This window comes from Amblyomma maculatum, chromosome 1 (genome assembly GCF_055883805.1).
Source record: "Amblyomma maculatum isolate TAMU_Amacu chromosome 1, ASM5588380v1, whole genome shotgun sequence".
NCBI classification, from domain to species: domain Eukaryota; kingdom Metazoa; phylum Arthropoda; class Arachnida; order Ixodida; family Ixodidae; genus Amblyomma; species Amblyomma maculatum.
Genome location: NC_139344.1, coordinates 355,444,086 through 355,467,944, shown reverse-complemented (window position 1 = coordinate 355,467,944; position 23,859 = coordinate 355,444,086). Strand labels below are relative to the sequence as shown.

The 23,859-nt window shown below is 46.1% G+C and overlaps 1 protein-coding gene across 1 annotated transcript in view; it reads right to left on the bottom strand.

Annotated features, from left to right (window-relative positions):
* Positions 1-2,806: 2,806 nt before the first annotated feature.
* The window catches only part of LOC146207868 (uncharacterized), a 31,142-nt gene continuing 10,089 nt past the window's right edge, over positions 2,807-23,859 (bottom strand). Inside the window, exons 2-3 of the mRNA XM_084577714.1 lie at positions 7,490-8,766; positions 2,807-3,161 (exon numbers count right to left, since the gene is read on the bottom strand). Coding sequence (XP_084433840.1) covers positions 2,807-3,161; positions 7,490-8,766 — 1,632 coding nt within the window. The remainder of the gene's footprint in view (positions 3,162-7,489; positions 8,767-23,859) is intronic.

Sequence of the window (23,859 nt, the reverse complement as noted above, 5' to 3'; positions counted from 1 at the left end):
TGTAGATGAAAAAGTTATGTGCTAAATGCATGATTTTGAGATGAAAATTTTTCTTGTGTAATTAGTATATGGTAGAAGTAATTGTAACTATATTTCACTGTCGGTATTATGTGCGTTTTTATCCTAACAACGTGTGAAATCACAAACTATTACTGATACATTTTTTAATTTTCAATGCCATAATCTGTGTGGGGAGCAGGGACCTCTTTCACCCTTTCACATAGCCTTTAGTCCCTGCCTCCTCTCGCTTGTAGAGGAATCAATAAACCAATTCCAATTTTAATTCTAATTTCGTTCTACTGTACCTTTTACCGGAGGCACTCGAAGCAGTGAATTACACCTCTTTTCATGCCGTCGAAGTCAACCACTTCGCCCCTCTTACGCTAGCTGCTAGCTTCACTAAAAAAAGGCAATTCGTTTTGAAAAGGACAATATAGTGCGAACATAAAATATTTTATTACACACAGCCATACGCAACACTCAGAAACAAAATCTACGCAGTCAGAATCATCGTGTCATTACAATGTATTGCTGTTACATATACAACCTGAACAGTCCATTGCAGATGTCGCTGTAATATGAATGTAACTAAAGACATTTCACAACAGACAGGACACATAAAACAAGCAATGCTTTAAGAAGAAAAAAAAGGCAAACTTCCCGTCGGTCAGGAAAAAAAATCGGTCAGCAAAGGTTCACGTAATTTGAATATAAATATGCTCACGGCTTATACAGCCGATGCAGCTTAAGACAGGCAATGTAGCAATATCCTTCAGAGTGCCAAATGTTGTGGCTCGAGCTCCCAGATGGTGCATTAAAAATGGCACCTAACGGCAGACTATCACGTGCAGGAATAAGCGGACAAAGGAGTCAGCAGCCCTTCTTAAATAACCTCGGGCGTACTTTTGGAGCCTTTTTTTGCCGGACAGGAGGGCTTTCTTCTATCATCAGTCCAGCTGTACCTGACTGGTGTATTTTCCCTTGCCGGAGACGTCTCCGCACTCTTATTGCGTTTAGATATTTAGCTTTCGGCACCGCGTGTGTGTGTGTATCGACCGGTCCTAGAGCCTAATATATTCATATGTTTATTTATCCACTGCTCAGGCGAGAGAGACTTTTCTCCTTGATCTCAAATTTAGTGCGCCGCCTGTGCTACGCTATGAGCTAGGAGTGCAGGCGTGTATAGCTTAGAATGCTTGATTAGAGGACCTAAATATACACACTGCATGTTCGCTACTCCGAAAAGCACGATTCAGCCCCATATCTTATTTCGTTTGTACATGAAGTGCCCCTCTCCACCCATAAAAACTGGGCAGTAAATCGTGCCTATACTTAAAGCACTCGAATGCTGCACCTTTCGTTCTCTTCGCGCATTTGTCCTGACTCTTGGTGTCATACATCAATATGTCATCAGGAAGGCCAGTGTCAAAACGAGTATGTGCATTCACGTTGGAAGAAATTATCAACAGGTAGCGTGTTCTTCTCAAGTCCAGCGGCCCTTGCTTGGCCTATCACTGCGCAGGAGCAGAAGGTGCCACATTTATCTAATGTTCTCGAATATAAAAACACGTATTCGTCTCGACACTGCCTTAGCTTGTACTGTCAATGCACGTCCACCAGAGGCAAGTAGTGGCCGTTGTTAACATAGATGCTGAAAATTGCAATGGTAACTATTGAAAATTTCCCCAAACTGCTGGAGACGAACGTAATAGGCCTTCTCACTTTCGTACAAAATGTCCCTCCCTATTTCCCGGGCCTTGGCACGAAGGAACCAGCTGTTCGCACACGCTTCCATTCACCTGATGTCTTTGACACAGAACGGCACTCTCCGCGCAAACTAGGGAGCCACTTGTGACATCAGCGCAGCCAGAAAACATTCACATGAGCGGCACACTGGTTTTTCAACAGGTTTTACTCTAACAAATAGGAAGAACTAGTCACTGTGATATCATCAGGGTGTAGCTTGCTATAAAATGTGCCCCTCCGTAGGTTTTGGAGAAAGCGAGTTTTTTAAATCCACAGAATTAGTGTTTCAGCGTATATCAGCACCATATAACAAAGATGAAAAATACGCGCACTAGATTTTTCTTGTTTCGTAATTAGCTAAGCTATACAACAGAAAAGGGAGGGGGAAATTCTGGTTTTATCACAAATACAGACGTCTTTCTTCTCTCACCTTACCCTCAGTATATATTTTGTCAATTCCACACAACTTCGAGACTCCACTTAGGGCAATAGCTATGTTGTAACGGAAAGGGGCAAACCTTTCTGCACGCGGACACCACCGTGCTTAACCTAATACAATTTGCGCCAAATCAAAACTCTGTGCAGGCGGTCCTTGGATGTCAAGGATGACGCTACTGTTACGCGTTTTACTGCCATTCAGATGCACCCAACGGCTCGAGAAAAAGACATACCACGGTTTCCTGTTGCCCTGTATGAAGAATGAAATGTGATGCGCGCGGCATATACGTATCATTTCTTTCTCAAAATAAAGATAAAAATGCTTTTTTTTTATTTTCCCCAGTCGCTTCTTGAAAGGTTGAGATGAAGGTGACCTTAAGAAGCCATCACCCGTTCTCGACATAAAAAAATGAGATATCCCAACAGATAGAGGTTACGTGCGCTTTTAGTGCTTCGCTCTCATTTCAGCAACAGTGTCAGAGCATAGATAATCGCAAGGTAATAATTAAATTTACTCTTCGTAGAGAATGAGCTAAGAGAGCAGGAAAGGAATCGCTAAATGTATAATACTGTCACGCATACAACGTAAACAGAATCAACACAGCACACTCTAGAGAAACAGTCACACATTGACGTCCACGCATGCGCTGACGTTGACAAGGTCCTCTGGCGTACATTGGAACGCCACACCAAAGTCTTCGATGCGCCTCAGAGGCTCGTTTACCAAGAGCCTGGAGCGTCTACTGGCACTACACCTGAAGTACGCATACCGTGCGTAGAAGAACTGCGCCTTGGACATGCGAAAGAAGCTCCAGATTATCTTCACATCCCACCAGTCGGTAGATGTCGCCGAGTCGGAGCGAGCGACGACACCCTCCGAGGTCGCAACCTTGGCCGCGATTTGCACTGCCACCGTGGCGGTCATGGCAAAAGGGGCTTCGTACTTCAGTGCTTTCAGAGACTTCAACATGCACTCCCTAGGAGGTCAAGATGAACTTAGGTTAAGGTTAGGTGACAAAAGTTTTTGTTCGGAGTGGTCGCATCAAGACATGTGGATCACATGCATATGGTACTGATTAAAAAGGAAGGACTATTGGACAGGTGACTATACGAAATCTCTGCGCATCAGCGAAAGAAACATCGAATTGACTTGGTAAAATTGGGTAGCCTCCTTGGTAAAGTGTGAAATCTTCTACAAAGCGAAACTGGCCTAATCGAACGTAATCAATAGGTGTACCTGTTGCAGCTATCGTAATGCCAAACACTTATTGCTTTAGTGAAAACGCGACCCTTGTTAAGACTAGTAAGCCGCTGAAAATTTTTCTTACACGAGGAACGGCCTGGGAGCGACGGCTCAGTGGATTACAGAATGCAAGGACGCGCGATAAAATCGCAGCCATGGCGGTCGCTTTTGGATGGAGGCGTAACGCGAGGCTCCACTGTACTATGCGATATAAGTTCATGTTAAAGTACTCCAGCTGATCGCAATTTCCGGAGTTTATCAATACGGCGTCTTTCATAGCCTGAGTCGCTTTGGGATCTTAAATGCTTTAATAAACAAATGAAATAAGAAGAGATGCTGGAAGGTGCTGTTTTCCTATCTCTTTTTATAAATGACCGACATAAATGTTTATAAATGACCGACCACGAAATGGAGCATGCTGCCGGTTTTATTTCTCGCCTTGGGAAAGGAATCAAGGCTCAGCACAAACAAGACAATACCCAGAACCTATGTTAAATCTATGATCGCAGAATAAAATGCAAATACCTCATAAAAAAGAAATTTCTCTCATTTCTTATTCTTCACTTGCACACGTGGCGACACCCTTCTCGACGAGTGCATAAGACGGATGATGACCTATAGCAGAATTATTGCTTTTCATGCGTTTATTGTAGCAGTACAGCATTATAAAAACGGAGCATTTTAGGTCATTTCTATACTTTGCTATAAAACCGTCTCTATTCTTTGGTCGTCCCTTTCGGACATCTCGGAAAATAAAATAATGACAGTTTCATTTATACTTCCGACTGAGCTCGGCAGATCGTTGCTGATGGCTCAAAATGCTCAACAGGCTCCGAAACACAGAATTTACACTAAACTTATGTGGTGTGCAGTGAGTTCACTCTCTTACAGAAGTACTCTCGAAAATTCCCTTATTTTTGTTTTTCAACCACGTTCAAATATGTTAAAGGCAACAGAAAGGAAATACAATTTTTATATGGTATATGGCATAGGACCAGGAGAAGCTGCCGAGTGGAACTGCTTTGATTTTTCATGAACAGTGCAGTGTATGTTGGAAATAAAAAAGGCTCAATGTAAGCTCCATATACAAGGGCATTAAGAGCACATATAGCAGCCCTCGGTGTCTCTAGAAGATGTGCGAACTACTCCATTATTTACAGGTTCAAGCAAATAGCTATGCTGTAGATGTACAGTCAGAAACTATAGCATCGCCTGAAAGGAGGCTTAACCGGTAAGTCCGCACCATTCCCTTTATCAGTAACCAGCGCATACCGTCTATCGCCTATCCTGCTTTTCGGAGACTTCAGTTTTCCTGCGATAACTTGGTAAAATCTTGCCTCAGTTCTATCACAAAACAACAGCGAAAGTGACTTCGTAAACACTTGCCTAACGTTTAGACTAACGCAAACAGTCACAGAGCCGACGCGTCGCGGTAGCAAATCATCAAACACACTCGATCTGGTTTTAGCTTCCGAGCCCGATATGCTCTCTCCGCTCACATATTTGCCAGGGCTTAGTGACCATTCACTTTTGCACGGTTCCTTTCATTGTCATCTGCCGCATACGCCTAAAATAACGAAAGCAATAACACTATACGACAGGGGGAATTATTCCATAATTAATGCAGCACTCGAAGAATTTTACATCTGGCTCCTTCACGATTTTTCAAAACGCTCCGTAGAAACTAACTGGTTACTTTTTAAGAACAAAATGCATGAGTTGATGCTAACGCACGTACCAACTACTACTATAAGAGAAAAACAGTCATCACCATGGTTTAACATCACGTTGAAACGTCTTAATAACAAAAAGAAAAGGCTATTCCGCTCAGCTAAAAAATCTAACAACCAATGTTAATGGCAAAAGTATTACGCAGCGGAAAAGGAGTTTGAATCACTTGCTAGCAAAACTAAACGCTCTTTTTATTCATCAGTCTTGCCAACAATGATAAAAAATAACCCTAAAAAGTTTTGGAATACGATTTGCCCCAAACACTCGCAACCGTTACAACTATGCGATAAGCAGAACCGTCCAATCCCTGACAATAAAATAGCTGAAGAACTTAACCACACATTCAAAATCTGTATTTACTCAAGAACCCGCCAACACTTTACGAGATTTCCCTAGCTATGATCACGCAGTCATGCCTGATATCATTTTCAATCCTTTCGGCATCACGAAAATTATAGACTCACTAAAACTTACATCTTCATCAGGTGTCGATGGCATCAACTCAAAAGTACTAAAACACACCAAAACTGTTGTCAGCGTCATTTTAAGTCATATTTTTCAGCAATCGTTGTCATCAGGAGTGGCGCCGGAAGACTGGAAGATAGGCAAGGCTGTTTCAGTTCCGAAAAAAGGTCCTCCATCTTCATGTTCTAGTTATTGTCCTATTTCACTAACAAGCGTCTCTTCAAAACAAATGGAACATTTGCTTTACTCTCACATGGTAAAATTTGTAATTTCTATAGCCTTTTTTTCATCCTAATCAACATGGTTTTCGTAAAGGACTGTCATGTGAAACTCAACTAGCTTTATTCATCAATGACATAAATTCTAACCTGGATTTCAACGTACATGTAGATGCTCTTTTTTTTAGATTTTGAAAAAGCATTCGACAAAGTTCCCCATCAGCGACTTTTACTTAAACTTTCACGATTACGCATTAACCCTCTTGTATTGGAATGGATACGTAATTTTCTGACTAACCGGAAGCAATTTGTGTACGCTAATAAACTCTCATCGACTTGCTCCCCAGTCCTCTCCGGCGTTCCCCAAGGCACTGTACTTGGACCCTTGCTCTTCCTAATCTACATTATTGATCTGCCTAGTAACATTGTTTCTAACATCCGCCTGTTTGCAGACGATTTCGTCATCTACCGTCCTATCCATAACAGTTCCGATTCTCGCATTCCTCAAGATGACCTTAAACGCGTTGAAGCCTGGTGCGACAAATAGTTAATGTATTTAAACACTAATAAAACGTCATTACTCTCTTTTCATCGACGACAGCACTATCAACCCTCCAGGTATGTCATCTGTGGCTCAGAAAATTCATCTGTCCATTCATACAAATACCTTGGCATCACAATTTCTAACACACTTAATTGGTCTGCACATGTAACGAACATTGCTAACGAAGCCAATCGCACTCTTGGTTACCTCTGTCGAAATTTGCGCCTCGCCCCTGCCTCGATTAAATCACTAACTTACCTCACGTTCGTTCGATCTAAGCTAGAATATGCATGCTCAATCTGGGACCCTCATCAAGCTAACATTTGTAACATCCTCGAATCAGTTCAAAATCGGGCAGCAAGATTTATCTTTTCAGACTATTCTTATCACTCCAGCGTAACTGCTCTTAAATCTAAGGCTCACCTTCCTAATCTCAATATGAGACGTTGCATCTTTAGGCTTTGCCTTTTTCATAAATTTTATCACACACCACTTGATGTTTCTGTGATATTACCAGCTCATCGCTTCTCAAACCGCACCAGCCATCCCAAAGTTGTCTACCCTCCACCAGCGCAGACTACAGCTCATCTTCGCTCGTTCTTCGTAAAAACTGCTCGGGACTGGAACAATCTGCCAGTCGACTTCGTGCACCACTCCAATCCATCTCAATTCAAGGCAGCCATCGAATCTATTTTCATATGAAATAGCAGCCCATCCCTCATGTAATACCCCATTCCTGGGGCATTTGAGGTATTGATAATAAATAAATAAATAAATAAATAAATAAATAAATAAATAAATAAATAAATAAATAAATAAATAAATAAATAAATAAATAAATAAATAAATAAATAAATAAATAAATAAAAACACCAATAATTGTTATTAGGCTTGAACATGGGCGGCAACGGAGCGCAGAGCTTTAAAATAACATAATTGTTGTGCTAGGTGATATGTACTCCCGCTTATTTAGCAGAAAAGCGGAATGATTACGACGATGTGCTCGTGTTTATAGTCTTTAAGGGCATCCATGTTAGACATAACGGCTCAATTGTTCTGGCACTAGCTGTGCAAGTATTCTATGATAATCAAAAATACAGGTACCTGTGAGACTTGATAGCAGCCGCCGTCCGAGAGTTCCACTGCTCGTACTTCTCAACTTCGCTCCATATCTGGGCCGCCATGTCGATGGCAATCACGGGCGCGTCCGCGAGCAAGGAATCGCTTTTGCTGGCGCTGAGAGTACTGTACGCCGTCGCCGGCACGTAGAAGTGCGTATCGTTAATGCGCTCTATGAGTCCCCTGACTTCATCTTCATTCGGGGTGGTGGCTGCGCCTCTCCGTACCTTCTCACGCCAGACGTCAAACTCGAAGCTCAGAGCCCGAAAATAGTTGCGCACGAAGCCGTGAGGTGACATTTCGGGCACATCTACATCCCTAAGGACGAGGTCTCCCGGAAGAATAACGGACATGCTTCCAAGGAGAGCGTCCAAGTGCTCCGCCTGTTTGCCGGCTGCCACGAATGTCCGCAGAGGGGCGTAGTTCCGCACGGCCGCTCGGGTCGCCTCGAAGATGACGCGCATCCGGTGGTTCTTGCTGGGACTGGTGAGGGCCGCAACGTATGTGGCACGCCAGAGTTCGTCGTATCTGTCACTGTGGCCATCGCATATGTGCCACATACGCCTCGTCGGAGCGTCCAGCTCTCTGTAACCTTGGACTTCAGTCATTGCATCGAGTACTACTATCGTCAGCACGTAAAACAGCATAGGTGGTTGATTTGAGACGTTCCAAAGGACGCTAATTTCATCGAGCAGGTTATCTTTGGAGATCGCGTATGTAGGCGCCGAAATGTTAAATCTGGGGAAGAACTCTGTCAAAAGGGCTCCCAATATCGACTTGTTTGTTTTTCCTAAAGCGTTAAGGAGTTCTTCTATGTCCAATACTTCCATTTCTCTGTATTCATCGTCTTCTGGCAGCAGGCGTTCGAAGTCGACGAAATTTTGCAGAGTGTAATTCGTATGCAGGCGAGCGTTGACGGCCGGCAGTGCATTAGAAAAGCAGCTGTTGGAGCAGAATAGTTCGTAAAAGTTGCTGCGGATATACCTCCGTTGAAATATTGTGACCGTTTCGCTGCAGGTGACCGCGAAGAAAAACCGGAGTTTATATCGTGCCTGCACGGTCAGGGCGAATCGAATCAGTTCACTCTGTCCCATGGAGCTCGTCGCGTTCACCTCGTCGAGAATAAAAGACGCTATCTCATTTTGGCGTCGGTCTTGCTGCCATACCTCGTTCATACACGATGTGTACAACCAATGAAGCACCCTTGCAGCTGGTGATTCCATGTTCTGTGTGCCTCTGATAATGTTGCCCTTGATCTTCAGCTGTCAAACAGTGATAAAAAAGGATAGTTAGTTGTACTTTAGTGCCCTTAATTCTTCCAGCGTGCTGTAAATTTTAAATAATTACCTTGCTAGCATTTATAAAAAAGAAGAACCGAACAAGGGTAAATAGGGTACGCCTCAGGTCGCAGATGAGCCAACGTTGCGACCTGAGGCGTACCCTACTTACCCTTGTTCAGTTCTTCTTTTTTATACCGTGCAAACCATCTTCTTCCTTTCGTTCTTGCTAGCATTTAGTTTCTTTTATCCACTCACATATAAATGATCGCTGTCATCTCCGTCTTCTCGCTGCGATGAGCGCTGACATTTTTCGTCGGGAAACGCGATTTTCCGAGCGTCTGATGTGTTTTGTGCATGACTGCCCTACATGTGAGCTCGAGCGAAATGCTGAGAAACCATGTTCTGCGATTGTACAGACTATGTTAACGACCCTGTTAAACGCCACCCAGACTGAGTGAGAACCTTAAGTGCCTATGGTGGTCATTTATGGAAAAAACTTAAAATTTGGTCAAGATGCTTGAGACGTGCCGCATAATCTCTGCAGGATATTGATTTTTTTTTTGTTCGCACATGAGCGGTGCGTGTTCGTCCGCCTTCTCCGCGAATCCTCGACACCGTCGCAGTGCAAGTGAACATACTAAACACCCCAGGTCAAACTACTTGCATTCCCGAAAAATATCAAACTTTAAAATCCTTTTCGGCACTTCAAACGTGGAAATAGTCTAGTGCTTCCTCCGCGCGTTTCTACCATCGAGCAGATAGTGAACCTCCATAAAGTCTTCTCAAGAACTGCTGCATGCAACAAGTCAGTCTCCGTCGGAAGCCACAGCTATTTAATTTAGCCTCGTTGAAGATGCTGCCGAAAGTGGCTTTAGCCAGAAGCAACGTTTATATATGAATGCGACAGCGGCGCGTCGCGTCAACGTTTTGCCGCATGGCACTGGTGTAAACCATTGGCTGTGATGTAAACAGGTAAAATGTGTTAGTAGAACGGCAGGCGCTAATCCGCAACGTGGGGTCAGATTGAGGACGCCCAAGTCGACTTTCGCTCTGAATAAAAACAAATTTGAGGGCTGGCTATGCAATACCGCTTCCGCCGGACAAAAAAGCAAGGTGCACGTAAAATTGGGATAGCTGGACCCCTCACCATTGCCACGATCCAGTAAAGTTTTATAGGGCACATATGACATGTCACGCTTTTTTTCTGCGCGATGCGATAGAAACTCCGATGAACTATGGCGCGTCGCAACCATATACGCGTCACACTTCGCATTTTTCAGCGTCCTAATCGCCCATCAATTATTTTTTTTTTGCCTCACCGTTTTACAGCGCTGTTGTTTCAAGCAATTGCTTCCCGCCTCGGCTTTGTACCATAGCCCTTCAGCATTGCGAAAGACCTGTATTTGAGCTCATATAATGAGCCGCGGCACATAGCCGTGGCCTCAAGATAAATTCGTCTCAAGGTCCGCTGCTTGTTTACGAAAAGCCGCCAAATGACATGAACCGGCGTAAAAGATAACGTTCTGAAATTAGTGTGATGCTGAATTCCCCGCGCTTGCTCCATAGAAGTTGCAGCAGTTATGATATAGCCATCTGGGGCATAGTGTAGCTTTGTTCAAAAGCATGGATGCAGCCAACGCGTGGCGTAGTGTTCCGAAGGCTACTCATACACTGGTGGTGATGGTGAAATACTTTATTTGTTGAAACCGCGAAATATTACATGGGCTGGCCCGGCTGCTGATCACAGGTGGGGACCGGCAGGCCATGCCTGACGGCAATCGCTTCAGTCCGCGATGTGTCGTCCGCGATCCCTTCAGGGTATGGCCCATTTTGTCGGTCTCAGACATGGCACTGACCACTTCACGGCACAGTTCTAGGACGTCCTGAATGTACGATACGTACGGCTCAGTGATTGACTGCACTCGACCAGCAAGATCCTCTTTTGACCTGAGCATGCGTTCAATTGGCTTTGCAAATAAGACTTTCAGCTCCTGCTTAAAAATATCTCATAATGTTAAGTCTTCCTCGCAGGTCGTGAACCAGACACGCGTCGTTCCGGCTAGGTAGAAAATCACGTTGGCAAGCATAACAGTAGCATCCCAGCGTTTGTTCTTGCATACTCGCTCATACACAGAGAGCTAATCGTAGACTTCGACTTGATCGGCCCCGCAAAAGGTGGCCAATTCCCGAGGCAACGCCATGACATCGGTCGGCGCTGCTGTCGCTGTGGATGAGGATGTGTCAAGTGGCATAGATAGCGCCCACTTCGGAGTTGGAGGTTGTGGACGCGAGATAGTGAGTGAGTGAGTGAGTGAGTGAGTGAGTGAGTGAGTGAGTGAGTGAGTGAGTGAGTGAGTGAGTGAGTGAGTGAGTGAGTGAGTGAGTGAGTGAGTGAGTGAGTGAGTGAGTGAGTGAGTGAGTGAGTGAGTGAGTGAGTGAGTGAGTGAGTGAGTGAGTGAGTGAGTGAGTGAGTGAGTGAGTGAGTGAGTGAGTGATTGAGTGAGTGAGTGAGTGAGTGAAAAACTTTATTAAGTATATTTAAGGGAGGGGGATGTGTAGGTGGGGTCCCTAGTCCGGGACTCCAGCGGCTGCCGCTGCTACCCGCGCACGTGTCACGAGGGCCCGTTGGGCCTCTAGTCCAGAGCTTGATAGGGCAGCCTCCCACCCCTCAATTGTTGGCACTGCATTCGGATCATCTGGAGGATTGTGTGGGCAGGTCCACACCCTGTGGTGCAGGCCTGCCTTTTCCCCGCAATATTTGCATTTGGGGTCGCAGAACCCGGGGTGTATTGTGTTTAAACGGGCTGGTGTGTTATATGTACCTGTCTGTAGGCGTCGCCATCTAACTTCCTCCGCTTTGGAGATCCCCTTGGCTGGGGGTGGATATTTTCTGCGAGAGAGTCTGCAGTGCTGTAACCTCTCCACATACGTCGCCAGAGGGCCGGGATAGGGCGGTGGGGAGGATGGAGGGGTCGAGTCCCGGGGGAGGAGAGCTCGGGCAGCGGCATGGGTGCACTCGTTCCCTTCCACGCCTTGATGTCCCGGTGTCCAGATGAGGCATTTGTCTTGTTCGGGGTGTCCATAATTTTTCAATATTCTGGCAGCCTGGGGACATATTCGTCCTTTGATGTAGTTGCGGTAGGCAGCCATAGAGTCTGTTATATATAGGCGCAGGTGGTATGCGTGGCGGCTAAAGCAATGGCCACCTCCTACGCCATTTCTATATTGTCATCGCAGACGGTGAGGGCATCAACCAGTTGTTGTTGGTGAATCACAACCGCTACCGTGTACCCCGCTTCTGACTCTGCTGCGTCTACGTAGTAGGATTCAGTGTCCGTCCCGTACTTTTTCTGGATGTATTTGGCCCGCGCCTTCCGGCGCCTTTGGTGGAACAGAGGATGCATATTGCGGGGTAGGGGATTGGCTATGAATGAGTCTGACCACCCGGGCGGTATAGCCTGTTTTTGTACGAGACCTTGCGGGCTAGTCAGGTTAAGGTCCATAAGAACGGTCTGGCCCGTGCGGGTTGCTGCTAGTCGATTGATGTATGTACCCACCTCACGCCACCAAACTGTTATGGAGCGTTCTCTAGCGGCAAGAGTCACACTTCAATGTCAGAGAAACCTCGCGAAGATCAGTGCACACCAACACACCAGCTCCACATCAACGAAACTGTCAGAGAAAGCATAGATCGAGAAATCAGAAAGCATATATACGTCTCGCCCATACCGAAGAACATGCACCCCGTACACAAGGAGGAAAAGCAGAGCTAAGCACCTCGCTAACAAATTGGACAAACTCCCACAGGGATCGGTCGCCTACACCGATGCAGCGATCGGGAAAGAAGGCGACGTAACATCGGTCGCCCTATTAGACACCGGGATCGCCATAGAAATCGAAAGAAACCGAGATCTACCGCCGGTAGAGGCGGAAGAGATTGCAACAGCCATTGCCATTACAAGACCAGGTGTGAAACACGTCATCAGCGATAGCAAAGTGGCGGTTAGGAATGTTAGCAAGGGTACAGTCAGCAATCGTGCTGCTAAAATTCTGAACGAGTCGTCTCTCGCCATGATCTCGCCGAAGCGTGACCATGATCTGGACCCCAGTACACGCCGGTCTCGCCGGCAACGAGGCTGCCCACATGCTTGCCCGCTCCTCGCTACCTCGCGATGCTGCGGACGCCTCCACAACAACATCTAAAAGCAAAGAATGTATTGGTACGTTTAGGGATGTAACCGACAATCTGAAGAAAGACCGGAGGATATATCCGCCACCGGATAGATCCCTGAGTAAAAAGGAATCATACGACTGGAGAAGACTCCAAGCTCGAAATTTCTTTTCGCCCCTGTGAAAGAGTTGGACGGGTGCCAGAAGGCGGAAGAGGGACGGTTGGTTGGTTGGTTGGTTCATAGGAAGGGAAAGGCGCAGTATCTGTCACACTTGCTCTGTGGACACCTGAACCGCGCCGTAAGGGAAGGGAGGAAGGTGGGAGTGAAAGTGGATAGAGAGAAAGGGGGGCCGTAGTGGAGGGCTACGGAGTAATTTCGACCACCTGGGGATCTTTAACGTGCGCTGACATCGCACAGCACACGGACGCCAGAAACCGAAATTTGTAAGTTTTGCGGCCACGTGGCAACATTAGATCACATAATATGGAGATGCGTTCGTGCCCCAGGGCGCAACGCGATTACAACTAGCGATGAATAGGAGACCACGCTAAGAAGCTCCGACGAAAAGAAAAAACTCAGCGATTCGCCGTCCGCCTGGCGGCCGAAGCTGAAGACCTCTTCTCCTAGACGGGGCCGGGTGTCCTCTGGGCGTGGTGCGACAGACTGCCTCCCCGGACGCCTGCGTGCGGACCCGGGGGCTGCCGCGCCATATTCGGCGGAAATAAATGTTCTTCCTCCTCCTCCTCAGCGACGTCGTCGTTCCACATAGCGTCAAAACTCTTTCGCCTTGCGAGATCTCGGTTACGCACTCTAACAATATGCGCATATATACGCACCCTTTATTAAGGCTGTTGTTGTTGCTGTTGTGGCTGTAGGAAGAAGAAAAAGAAAATGCACGGGCCTGCTACTGGCTCGGTAGCTGAGCCACCTCCGCTGCCTCGTGCAGGTAGAAAAAACTGATTTTAAAACTGATTTATTTATAGGAAGGGAAATGCGCGGTAACTGTCTCGCTTGTTTTTCTGTGGACACCGCAACCGCGCCGTAAGGGAAGGCAGGAAATGGGAGTGAAAGTGGAAAGAGAGAAATAGGAGCCATAGTGGAGGGCTACGGAGTAATTTCGACCACCTGGGGATCTTTAACGTGCGCTGACATCGCACAGCACACGACGCCTCTTCGTTTCGCCTCCATCGAAACGCAGCCGCCGGTAGAAGAGGTAGAAGAGAATATAGAGAAGAAAGAAAAGGAAGAGGGAAAGAAAGACGCGCGCCGCAACAACAGCCGTCGTCCACCACCAGCGGTGGCGTGTGCAATGACGGCATACAACAGATCAAAATTCGGTGCCAGGGCTAGCCCCCCGCTGCAAGCGGCGGTGACCCACCTGTACCAGCCCCATCAGGGAAGAGCAGGTAGTTGTTAATGTGGCTGTAGGAAGAAAGAAAAAAAATGCACGGGCCTGCTACTGGCTCTGTAGCTGAGCCACCTCCCCTACCTCGTGCAGACAGAAGAGAAAATAGAGAAGAAAGAAAAGGAAGAGGGAGAAAAAGACGCGCGCCGCAACAACAGCCATCGTTCACCACCGAAACGATGGCGGGTGCAATGACGGCCTACAACAGATAAGCATTCTGTGGCAGGTTAGCCCCCGCCGTTAGCGGCGGTGAACTACCTGTCCCAGCCCCATCAGGGGAATCTCCGCCGTCTGCGTTTAACTTTCTAAGGCGAAAGCCTTTAATGGCTCATGCTGTCGTGGACAAAGTGTGTCCCGCTTTTGAGACGTTCTGATTGGCCGAGGCGGGATGCGTCCCTGCCATCTGCAATGCCACACTTGAACGTGCGCCAAGGAACGCCACGCGACAGGAGCGATGGTGTAGCGTCTAAACTCAGACTTGCTGGAGAAAGTGTGATAATTAAATACTGCGCCTTTCCTTTCATGTAAGCCAATTATAATTATATACAGCACTGCAACGAATGCCGACAAGAGGTTAACGATGGGAGGCAAATTGTAGGATAGGAAGGGTAGGCTTTCGCCATTCTCCTCTTTAGAACCACTTAAGAGACCCTCTAATTTTTTTCCTCATGAGCAAAAGTAAATTTATCTGAAGAATTGAAAGAAGAGCCATGTGCGAGCGGTGCAGAGATGGCGTCCCTTCCCTCTGTTCTGGGGAATTCGATTTCGCCATTTGACTATTTCACTCGGTTGAACCCAAAACAAAAGAGACCCGGCCAAAGTGCTCCATATTTTCTTGCGGCGGAAGGTGTTGGGGCGCGCACCTTTTCTTATGGGCAATAAGTCTCTGTCTCTACCATGATTCAAATTGTATTCATCAGAAGAAGGAAAAGATGAGCCATGAGTGAGCGACACAGCGCTTGCGGTTCTTCTTTATCTTCTGAAAAATTTCTTTTGTCTCGATCGTGACCATCGTTTATAGATCCATAAACGTCGATCGTAACTCTTTCGCTGTTCCACCGACTACAACGGCGACGCAGCTGAACCGCCGAACAAGCGCCTAAAAACAGCGCTCGAAAAGAAAAGCTACGTTTCCCTCAGTCACCACAATACGGTTAGTAGCAGAATTCTACTGCTATAGTACAGTGTGAATAAGACTAGCGCTCCTCGTCCGTGTTACGATTGCTACAAATGAAATTTGGTTGTATGCATTTTATGTATGCATTGCGATCTGTCAGCCATAGGTTATAGGGTGAAAGCGCAAGATACCTCATATTCTTGTTGCTTTGTCTTAAATGATTGATTTAGAGTCCCACTTCTCAATTTTGTTTCCTTTCTATCTCTTATAGGTAGTTTTCAGACGTTGGTCCTCTTCATCATCAGGTGGACTATACCTACTGCAAGGTGAAGGTCTCTCCCATATTCCTTCAATTAACCCGGTCCTATGCAAGCTGCTTCCGCTTGACCTCTGCAAAATTCTTAACCTTACGACATACGCTGCGTACTGCTCTTGGATCGTATTGGAAATGTATTGGATTGTCTGGACGGTCACCCCTTAACGGAAGGGAAGATCTTGGGACCATGGCCACAAAAGTCATCTGCGCTCAAAGCCTGCAAGGCACTTCTTCGCTTTTGAAGAGAGACTAGCCTGATTGACACTGTCACTTTCTCACCTCCTCTCCTCTTCTACCCTCCCCCTTTAATTACCCCATTCCCCTTTCCCAGTGCAGGGTAGCCAACCGGAACTATTTCTGGTTAACATCCCTGCCTTCCGCCCTCCTCTTCTTCTCCTCCTTAACCTCATCCGCCCACCTGACTTTCTTCCGGATCCTGCTACGCTTTCCGACCCTTGGAATCTGTTACCCTAAGCGACTATCGGTTATCCTCTCTTCGCACTACATATCCTGTCCATGCCCATTTCTTCTTCTTGATTTCTAATTGAGTTTAATCAACTCGAGTTATTTCTTTGACCCACTCTGCACGCTTCCAAACCTTTAACATTACACCTACAATTTTTAGCTCCATAACCCTCTGCGTTGTCCTGACCTTAAGTAAATCCCTTTTCTTTAGTCTCCATATTTCAGCCCCATAGGTGAGTACAAGTAAGATACAACTGTTATATACTATCCTCTTGAGCGATACCGCTTAGCCGCTAGTCATAATCTGCGAATACTTTCAAATGCGCTACATGCCACTCTTATTCTTCTAGTTTTTTCTCTTTCGCGGTTACTGCCTGTCGTAAGTACGCATATTCGCCTACCACTTCTGATGCTTCGCTTCAGCAGAGATAGTAGACTGTGTCAATTCGCCGCACAAGTATACATGCCAACCTCACTTTATTCAAACTATTAAGGCGAAATCATTTAATACCTCATCGTTGTCGACAGAAGGTTGTCAGCAGAGGTGTCACGCTTTCGAGAGCGAGAGTTATTAATAAATTAATAAATCTTGTCTCCACCGGGAATCGAATCTCCATCCCTCTGATCCCCAGCCCAGTGCTTTACCAACTGCGCCAAGCCCCGGATCGTGAAATGCTCTTCATAATTCCCCTTGTCTACCTTGAGGATGATAGCGGGATTCCGAGAGTGACAGATCTTGTTTCAGAAACTCGAGTCGTACGGCATACCAGGACCTCCACCAATGCTTTTGAAGAGCTTTCTTCGTGACCGAGAGCACATAGTCTGTATTAATAACCATGCATCTAACAAAGCTCTCACTAACAAAGGGGTTCCAAAGGAATTTATTCTAGGCCTTGTATTGTTTCTACTGTATATTAACGATTTGCCTACTTATTTTAGGCATTGTAATAGTATATTGTTACTCAGGGAAGGGAGGAAGATCCTTATCATGGCAGATTACTCTACCATGATAACATCGCACCATAACATTTACCAGCTCATATCTAACCTTCAAAATGGCATTATTCTCTTGAACATTGGTGTCACATTAACCGCCTGACTGTGAATGTTATTAAGACTTGCTTTCGGATTTTCCACCCCCTCAGAAGCCATTGCCCGTCTCACCACTGCTATACTTGAATTCCACTTCCATCGCGTCGCAAGACCGAATTTCGTTTCTAGGAGTTGTTATTGACCCTCACTTAATATTCCATTATCATATAGCGGAATGCAAGAAAATTTCAGTTGGGTTGCGCGCACTAATCAAAGCCCGATCCTATTTTCCTATCCACACTTTACTATCACTCTACTACGCATTCGTCCGCAGCCATTTAAACTACGGCATTTCATCCAGGGCTAGCACCTATCATGTTCACCTTTGGCCAATAATAAAACTACAAAAGCAAGCCATACGCATCATAACTTCCTCCCCTCGAATGTCACCTTCAAATATTTTGTTCAAGAATTTAAATGTTCTACCCCTCCCTTTATCCTTATAATATTGATATTCTATTATTTAGGATTCTTCACCATCAGCACCCGGTTACCATTTTTCCTCCCGACATGACAAAAAACAACAGTTACTCAGTTCGCTCTACGTAATAATTTTCTACTACCTAAAGTCAGTACTAATTACGAAGAACAATGCCTTCAATTTTCGCTAATATCATTTTGGAATTCTTTGAATTTCGACATTAAGCAAACTAATACACTTTCTTTGTTCAAGTTCAAATTTAAAAAATTCTTAATTTGTGATTTCTATGTTATTTAACCTTCGTGTCACGGAATTTGTTAGTGTATTTTTTTGTACCTTTTTTGTATCTAAATCTGTCTGCTATGCACCTTTTACTATATATTTCGTTGTTTATTTTGATTGTTTCTTCATATCACAATTTTCCTTTCAATAACACTATTCTTTAAGTTGCCTATCGAAATCTATTGACATGGAAGTTCCCACCTGCGGTATTATATACCATGGGACCTCTAGCTGTATATTCTTGTATGTAGTTTTTTTTTTTTTTAAATAAACTTTTAATTTCAACTTCAACTGCGCCTTTCCTTTCCTGTGGACGAATTATAAACCAACGGTGCACTTTGATGCGTTCAATGAAATGCTAGTTGTGTTCGACAAGGGGCGCGCGATGTACCGTCACGACAGGTCATGACGTCACGAGGCTATAGCGAAAACTACCCGATTCCACAAGTAGAGGAAATTAGAATCCTAGGAATGATCCTCCAAGCAAGAGGGCAGAACACAAACACCATCAAAAAATTGGAAAACTACGCAGCCCAAGTTACGGGCATATTCAGAAGAGTAGCGCTTAGAGGACACGGTCTCAAGGAACGTAGTCTACTCAAAATGACACAGGCCTACATCATCAGTCGCATATGTTATGCCACACCTTTTCTCAATCTCAAAAAGACAGAACGTGAAAAAATCGACGTCATAATTCGAAAATGCGTCAAACGCGCACTAGGCCTCCCTGTCTCCACATCAACAGAGAAGCTGGAGAAAATGGGGATTCATAATACATGGCAAGAGCTCACTGAAGCTGTCAGAATCTCTCAACTGGAAAGACTAAGTCAGACGGAGACAGGCAGAGCCATCCTAGACTGGGTCGGACTCCAATCAGACAGAGGCCCACAGACGAAAACATCTATCCCACCCAACATAAGGGAACACATGCTGGTACCTCCCTTACCTCGAAACATGCACCCAGACTACAACAAAGAACGCAGAGAACACAGAGCCAAAGCCATCGCTAAAAGAATGAAACGCAAAACAGTCGATGAAGTTGCTTATGTAGACGCATCATGCGGACGACACGGAGCAGCTGTCTCGGCAGTAGTAAATGGAGAAGGTGCACCTAAAATTGCGGCCTCAACACGCACCCGTGACATTAGTACAGCTGAAGAGGTCGCAATAGCGCTCGCATGCACAGGTACACAGGCCAAAACTATAATCAGCGACAGCAAAACGGCTGTCTGGAATTTTGCAAAAGGAAGGATCTCAGAGGAGGCCAAAAAGATTCTTCTCACAAATCCCATTACTAGAACCATATCCATCATATGGATACCAGCACACGAATCTGTCCCTGGCAACGAAGCTGCGCACTTGCTGGCCCGAGATCTCTACCACCGGGCAGCGGTAGAACAGCCCGAATGCAAGGGAATTGAAGATTGCGCTATCAAATACAATGAGATCACAGAATCTTACAAATTAGATCGAAAGGTATACCCTCCCCCAGATCGGTCTCTCACTAACAATGAAGCACGCATCTGGAGGCGATTACAAGCCGATAACTACATCTGCCCTGTCTGGGTTTTCTTAACACAGACCGGGGAGGAAGAAGATTCTAAATGTAAAAATTGCGGACAAAAAGGCACGCTAGATCATATAATATGGCAATGCTCCGATTCCCCAGGCGCCGGCATTAACATTCATAGTAGAGAAGCCTGGGAGGTTTGGCTGTGGAGCGGAGATCCCACCGTTCAGCGGCACGCGACCCGCCTGGCGGCTGAGGCCGTGAAGAGTGCTTGTAACCTCACCTGACCTCAGCCTGCTGGGCCCTCCTGACCCGCTCCCCGGCCTGCGTGCCGGGGGCGGGAGATGAAGGGCTTCTTTTCGGTGGAAATAAAGTTTTCATTCATTCATTCATTCGCTTGCGTTGGAACGGAAGCAAAATTTGTAGTCAGCGATAGTAAAACTGCTAGTAAAACTGCTATCTGGAATTTCATGAAAGGCAGAATCTCGCCGGAAGCGGCGAGGATCCTGGCCGGCAAAGAGTTGACCCGCAAAGTCAGCCTAATGGACCCCAGTATAGTGCTCTAGAATATTCTTCTAGGGCACTATAACCCCAGCGCCCGCGTCGGTTCCCGGCAATGAAGCGGCATACGAGTTAGCCCGAGCTATCTACTTGCGGGTAACCATAGAACCGTCGGATTCCCAGAACCTGGATGAGAGCGCGCAAACATATTGTGAAATCGTTGAGAATTATAGATTAAACAGAAAACTACTGCCACCATTGGATAGAACACTAAGTAATAGAGAGGCGACCGCATGGCGGCGACTGCAACCTGAAGTTTTTGTTAACCCAGTATTGGCCTTTCACGTACTACCAGGGGAACATGAAAATTATCTTTGTAAAGCATGTGGGGAGAGGAGTACTGTCGACCACAATGTCCACATCAATAGTAGGGAGTGCTGGGAAGCCCTGCTGCGGAGCGAAGATCCCGCTCGGCAGCAACAAGCCGTCCGCCAGGGGCCGAGGCCGCCAAGAGACAAAATCTCTTTGTTAGCCTTTAGTCGCGGAGACTATACAGCCCCCATACCCTAGGCTTGCGTGCCGGGGGTGGGGAGTAAGGGGTCTCCACTTAAGGTGGAGAATAAAAGTTGTCATCCATCCATCCGTACATATACACGATGCTGACCCCGCTGGGCGTCCGATGCAGACGTCCGTGCGGCACCTTTCACTTGCCGCTTCCTCGAACGCCGCACCACACAGCAAACAGAAGCAGACCCAAATGTCTAGGAGGCGTTAGTGCAGCAGGCATCAGTGGCGTTTGAATTGATATACAGGATAAAAAAGGCGCAGTAACTGTCGCAATTCTCCGGGGACAAATGTACCACGCCGTAAAAGAAGGGAGGAAAGTTGGAGTGAAATAAGAGCGGGAGGTAGAGGCGGTAGAGGTGCCGTAGTGGAGAGCTACGATCCACCGCGCTATATTGGCTTTCGCCTCATCGCACTTTAGGGGTTCAAAGTGCCCTCTAGAATTTTTTCGGAAAGGATTACCAGCGCTTTGCAAAATCCCCTTGCCTTTATATGAGCACCTGCCGGCAGAGCCATGTAGGCACGGAACGCGTGAAAGAGTGGAACTCACCAGGATATCCTGGCTGACGCCTTTTTGGATGAAGCCTGATTTGATGGCGTTATCACACACGTACGCGAAGAAGTCGCTGCATGGGGAAACGGTCTTGCTGATCACGGAGTGGAGCTGGGCAGCTTCCTCGGGGCAGCAGAAGGACGTGTTTTCGGTATTTTCTGCACGCACCCGGTTTTCGTGGTGCGTGACGATGAGCCACACCAGCAGGCAGGTGGCCGCGAAGAAGGACACAGAACACACGCCGCCGGCGATGGCTCCAGCAGCATTAGTTTGTCTTCGCCAGTGTGCGGTCGTTTGAGATGCCAGGAAGCGGCCGTGAGTGGTCGATTGTGCCCCAGCGTTCGGGCTTTGAGGCTCCATGATTCTTCTGCTTCGTCTTCTTATCCGTCTTAGCTGCCTGCGCGTCCGCACGTGAACATACCTCCCAGAGAGGCAGATTATTTGCATACTTGTAAGTAAAACTAAAACATATGGGAGCGGAGCGGGACACCAGGTAAGAATTTCTTTCGCTCCCAGTAAAAAAAAAAAAAAAGAAAGAGTACAGAATAGTCCAAAGTTTGCAAATGATCTTCGTTCGCTTTATCGAAACGGCAGACGTTTTTGTAGTATTGTTGTATGCCCGATCTTTTCTATACAGAATCATACATTCCCCTGCATGCCCAAATTGCCCAGAACACTATGCAAACTTGGAGCATTGCATCTTTTCATGCCCTGTCGCCCTCCAATCTCCTCACTTTCCACACCCTCCTCCCCCAACGTGGCGGGCTTGGTTAGCCTCTGACCAGCTGCAAGATCAGTTGGCCTTGGTGACCCTGGCCCAGGACATTCTTAACGCTTAATGCAATGCGTTAAATAAAGTTGTTTCCTCCTCCTCCTTATTCTGCAAGACTATCGCGTTTATCTTCATAAATGTCTCTAATTCGGTCGGTGTGACAAACGAAACCCAGTCGGAAAAAACTACAGAAAATATTCTGTTGTTACGACAGAATTTCTGTGCGGTTTTTGACGGGAAACCTGTTGTGACATTAGGACGTTCTGTAGTAACATTGGAAATATCTGTAGTTACAACAGAAATGTGCTACAGAACTATAGACAACAGAAATATACTACACAAAAACTACAGAACTACAGAAAAGTACTACAGAACTACAGAAAAATTTGACGTGTACGACAGAACTCCACAATATTTTGTCGTATTTTTGACACGGTTCTGTAGTTTATCTCGACTGGGAAGTATAATGAAAAAAGCTTAGTTGGCGAAAGTACGTGACCATGAATAGCAAGAAAAACATGCGACTATAAGAAATTCTAGTTTACATTTTTTTAATCGGGATTCGACATCATCTGTGCACAAGGCTGAAAACGAATGCACAAGCCATACATATGAAGAATGATATTTTCACACAGTCATGTTTCTTGTGCGTGTGGCAGTTTTGACTTACGGCTAACGAGTATTAAATATTCATAATATCAATATCAAGCATGAAACTTTTTTCGCTTTTATTGCTGGCGACAAGTGACGTGGAGCTGAAATAGAGCCATACTGGCGCCGTTATTCTTTTTATCCGGGAGCCGAAACGGAACCGTCTTGGTAAGCTATCTTCGACGTCGTGCAGGACTGGTATGCGTAGGTGCTGCATAAATGAGTTGATGAAAATTAGTTTCCAATTTCTCTCTGATGGTCGTTCAGATGTCTTCGAGGCTGTGTAATCAAAAGACCCTCTATTGTAATTTGTCATTTCTAATGTTGTCATGCAGGAGGCAGATACATGACACCGTACACTATATTTCTTCCGTTCGCGGTCAGGGATCTTTTATACAGGACTGCTTCTGCTTTAGGAGATAGGCGTTGTGCGGAATAACAACGTCCGCGCTGTCCCTAAGAAGAGCGGCACGAACTCGCACTCATCACCGTAGAAGACCACTCAACAAAGGCAGTGGAGTCGGCAGGAGTTGGAAGCGCGCTCAGGCATACGGAAACTAATGGGTCCCAGGCACACAATCGGAACAAATAACAACATACCGCAGCAATCTGATAAGCCAAAACAAAAGGCAGGATAACAAATTAGCCAGTATCAAAATCAGTTCTAGTTGATAGCACCGCTATCGCGGCGAATTGTAGAAACCTTTCCAAGTGAAGTATAAACAACTTATCTACCCAGTTTCTTTCGCATATTGCCCGTGGACCACGACTTTATCATTCTCTGCAGCAATATGTGGCTGCTTGTTCTCTGTGTCAATGCCGGAAAAAGCAATCCTTGTTGGCCGGTCCCGCTCAATTGCTTGACATTACGTACGATACTTTCGATCACTTTGACCTCGAACTCCATTTCCCTTTTCCGTTTCGAATTCAAGCAATAAGTAAATTGTCGTGGCCAATAATTTTGCCACAAAATTCGAATCATGCGTCTGTTGTCTACTGATACTGACGGCGCTGACTTTGTCCTCAGAGACGTCATAATGCATCGCGGCACTCGTCCACAACTTATTATCGACCGAAGCCCCTATCTTCTCTCATGACCCATCGATGACCTTCTCCGTTCTTCTTGCACTCAACAAAAGCTCAGTCTCTCTCCGTAGTCCTTCGCTTTCCCTCGGACTCAAACTCACCGCGTGGGTATCTCTGAGTAAGTCCTGTCCCCGTACAGCAATCCTTACCGCCTGCTCCGTGAGGTGA